The sequence below is a fragment of the Morus notabilis genome, unplaced genomic scaffold, assembly GCF_000414095.1.
Source record: "Morus notabilis unplaced genomic scaffold, ASM41409v2 Scaffold518, whole genome shotgun sequence".
Taxonomy (NCBI): Eukaryota; Viridiplantae; Streptophyta; class Magnoliopsida; order Rosales; family Moraceae; genus Morus; species Morus notabilis.
The window spans coordinates 101,959-103,859 of NW_010366577.1; the positions used below are offsets into that span (position 1 = coordinate 101,959).

Here is a 1,901-nt window from a genome sequence, read left to right on the forward strand (position 1 = left end):
GCTGGCCTCAGTTAGAGTCGTGGTCGAGGGGAGATGCGGCGAGGGGAGATGCGGCTAGGGCTCTTTTTCTTTTGATCGGGGACGAGGGGAGACGAGGGGCAAATTGGGTGAAAAAAATAAAATGGCTGAATGGAAAGGCCATTCAAGCCACCCCCCACCTGAATGAGGATTCACTCAAATTGAGTGAATCAGCTTTCCCACGGAAAGCCTTTCCTAGCCAAAATAAAGCAACCAAACAATGGAATTATCAGAATGATGTTTCCTTTCCATTCCATTCCTTCCAACCAAACATGCCATAAGAGTTTTGAATAGTTGACATTGCGAATTTGATACGCTACTCCACGCCACGAAGCAAGCGTAACATATAATCACACACACACACACACACACACACACACATATATATATATATACATATGTATATTTTACGGTATGAGGAGTATAGCTCCTCTTATATAACACCACTACTACGTGTGTGTGATATTATTAATGCAGCCAGTTTACTGGGGAAGCATAACGATGATCGACGCAGAGAGACGCCTTCTTGCAAACGCGCTTCTCGACTTGTCCAACCAGAGATTCGTCCTCCTTTCCGAATCCTGCATTCCTCTCTTCAACTTCACGGCCATCTACTCCTATCTCATCAACTCCAATCTCAGCTTCCTCGGCTCCTTTGACGACCCGAGAAGTCCCGGCCGAGGCCGCTACAACCCCCAAATGCAGCCCCACATCAAACTCTCCGACTGGCGAAAAGGCGCGCAATGGTTCGAACTCCACCGAGACCTCGCCGTCCGCGTCCTTTCCGACCGCAAGTTCTACCCGCTCTTCCGAGACTTGTGCCGCCCGGCGTGTTACAGCGACGAGCATTATTTGCCGACGCTCGTCAACATTCTTTACGGAGAATCGAATGCGAACCGGAGCGTTACTTGGGTGGACTGGTCGAGAGGAGGTCCTCATCCGGGGAGATTCGGATGGGGTGATGTGACGGATGAGTTTCTGAATCGAATAAGGTTTGGATCGAAATGCTTATACAATGGCAACGAGACCTCCATGTGTTTCCTTTTCGCGAGAAAGTTTTTGCCAAACGCGTTGGAGCCTCTGCTGCGAGTTTCACCTGTGTTGCTTGGTTTTGATCCGTAGATATGGCATGTTTTTCGTCAAACATTCATGTGATTGATTATGACAGGATATAATTTGTTTGTGTAATTCATTTCATCTGCTTCTCGTCTTATGTTTCTCAAAGACGCGTTTTGAGAAATATAGGAGGAAATCTTTAATTCTTAAAACTAAAAATCACAATAGTGTAATTATTGAATGAGAAATCAAATACAAGCCAAGGCATGAAACTAATAACTAATCAAAATTTGGTACTTGTCATACTTGATGTTGTATTTCACATTTAGTTTTAAGCTAAATTTGACATTTAATTACGGCATTGCATTAAAAACAGTAGTTTCTTACTACAAGTATCAAATTTGGATAGTGACATACAAATGTAACATTGCATTATAGGATTTGAAAAATGAGAGGTATTTCAAAATAAAAATGTCAAATGCTAAAAGCCCAAATGTAAGAGCTATAAAGTGTTAAAATAACATGTTTGGTGTATTGTTCTATTTTATGCTCCACTGTATCCACTTTTTTATCATAAGTTTTCAGCTTTCAGAAATATAAAAGTATAATTTTTCAGTTTTTAAAAATTAAAAAAAAAGTAGCGAAAGGGTCGCACATCAATAAGTAAATAAATGCGAAAATTTTGTATTGTATTTGACGGGTTATTAATCTTGTATTGTGCTATTTGTTTATCTGTTTCTGTATGAATACAAGTTTTCCTTTCAGAAAAAAAGTAAATGCGAAAATTTTGAATCTTCTTTTTTAAGGTATTTTAACATCTTCTATAT

The 1,901-nt window shown here is 40.2% G+C and overlaps 1 protein-coding gene across 1 annotated transcript in view; it reads left to right on the forward strand.

Annotated features, from left to right (window-relative positions):
* The window catches only part of LOC21409682, a 7,985-nt gene extending 6,845 nt beyond the window's left edge, over positions 1-1,140 (forward strand). Inside the window, exon 2 of the mRNA XM_010110559.1 lies at positions 496-1,140. Within this exon, the coding sequence (XP_010108861.1) occupies positions 496-1,140 (645 nt within the window). The remainder of the gene's footprint in view (positions 1-495) is intronic.
* Positions 1,141-1,901: the final 761 nt, after the last annotated feature.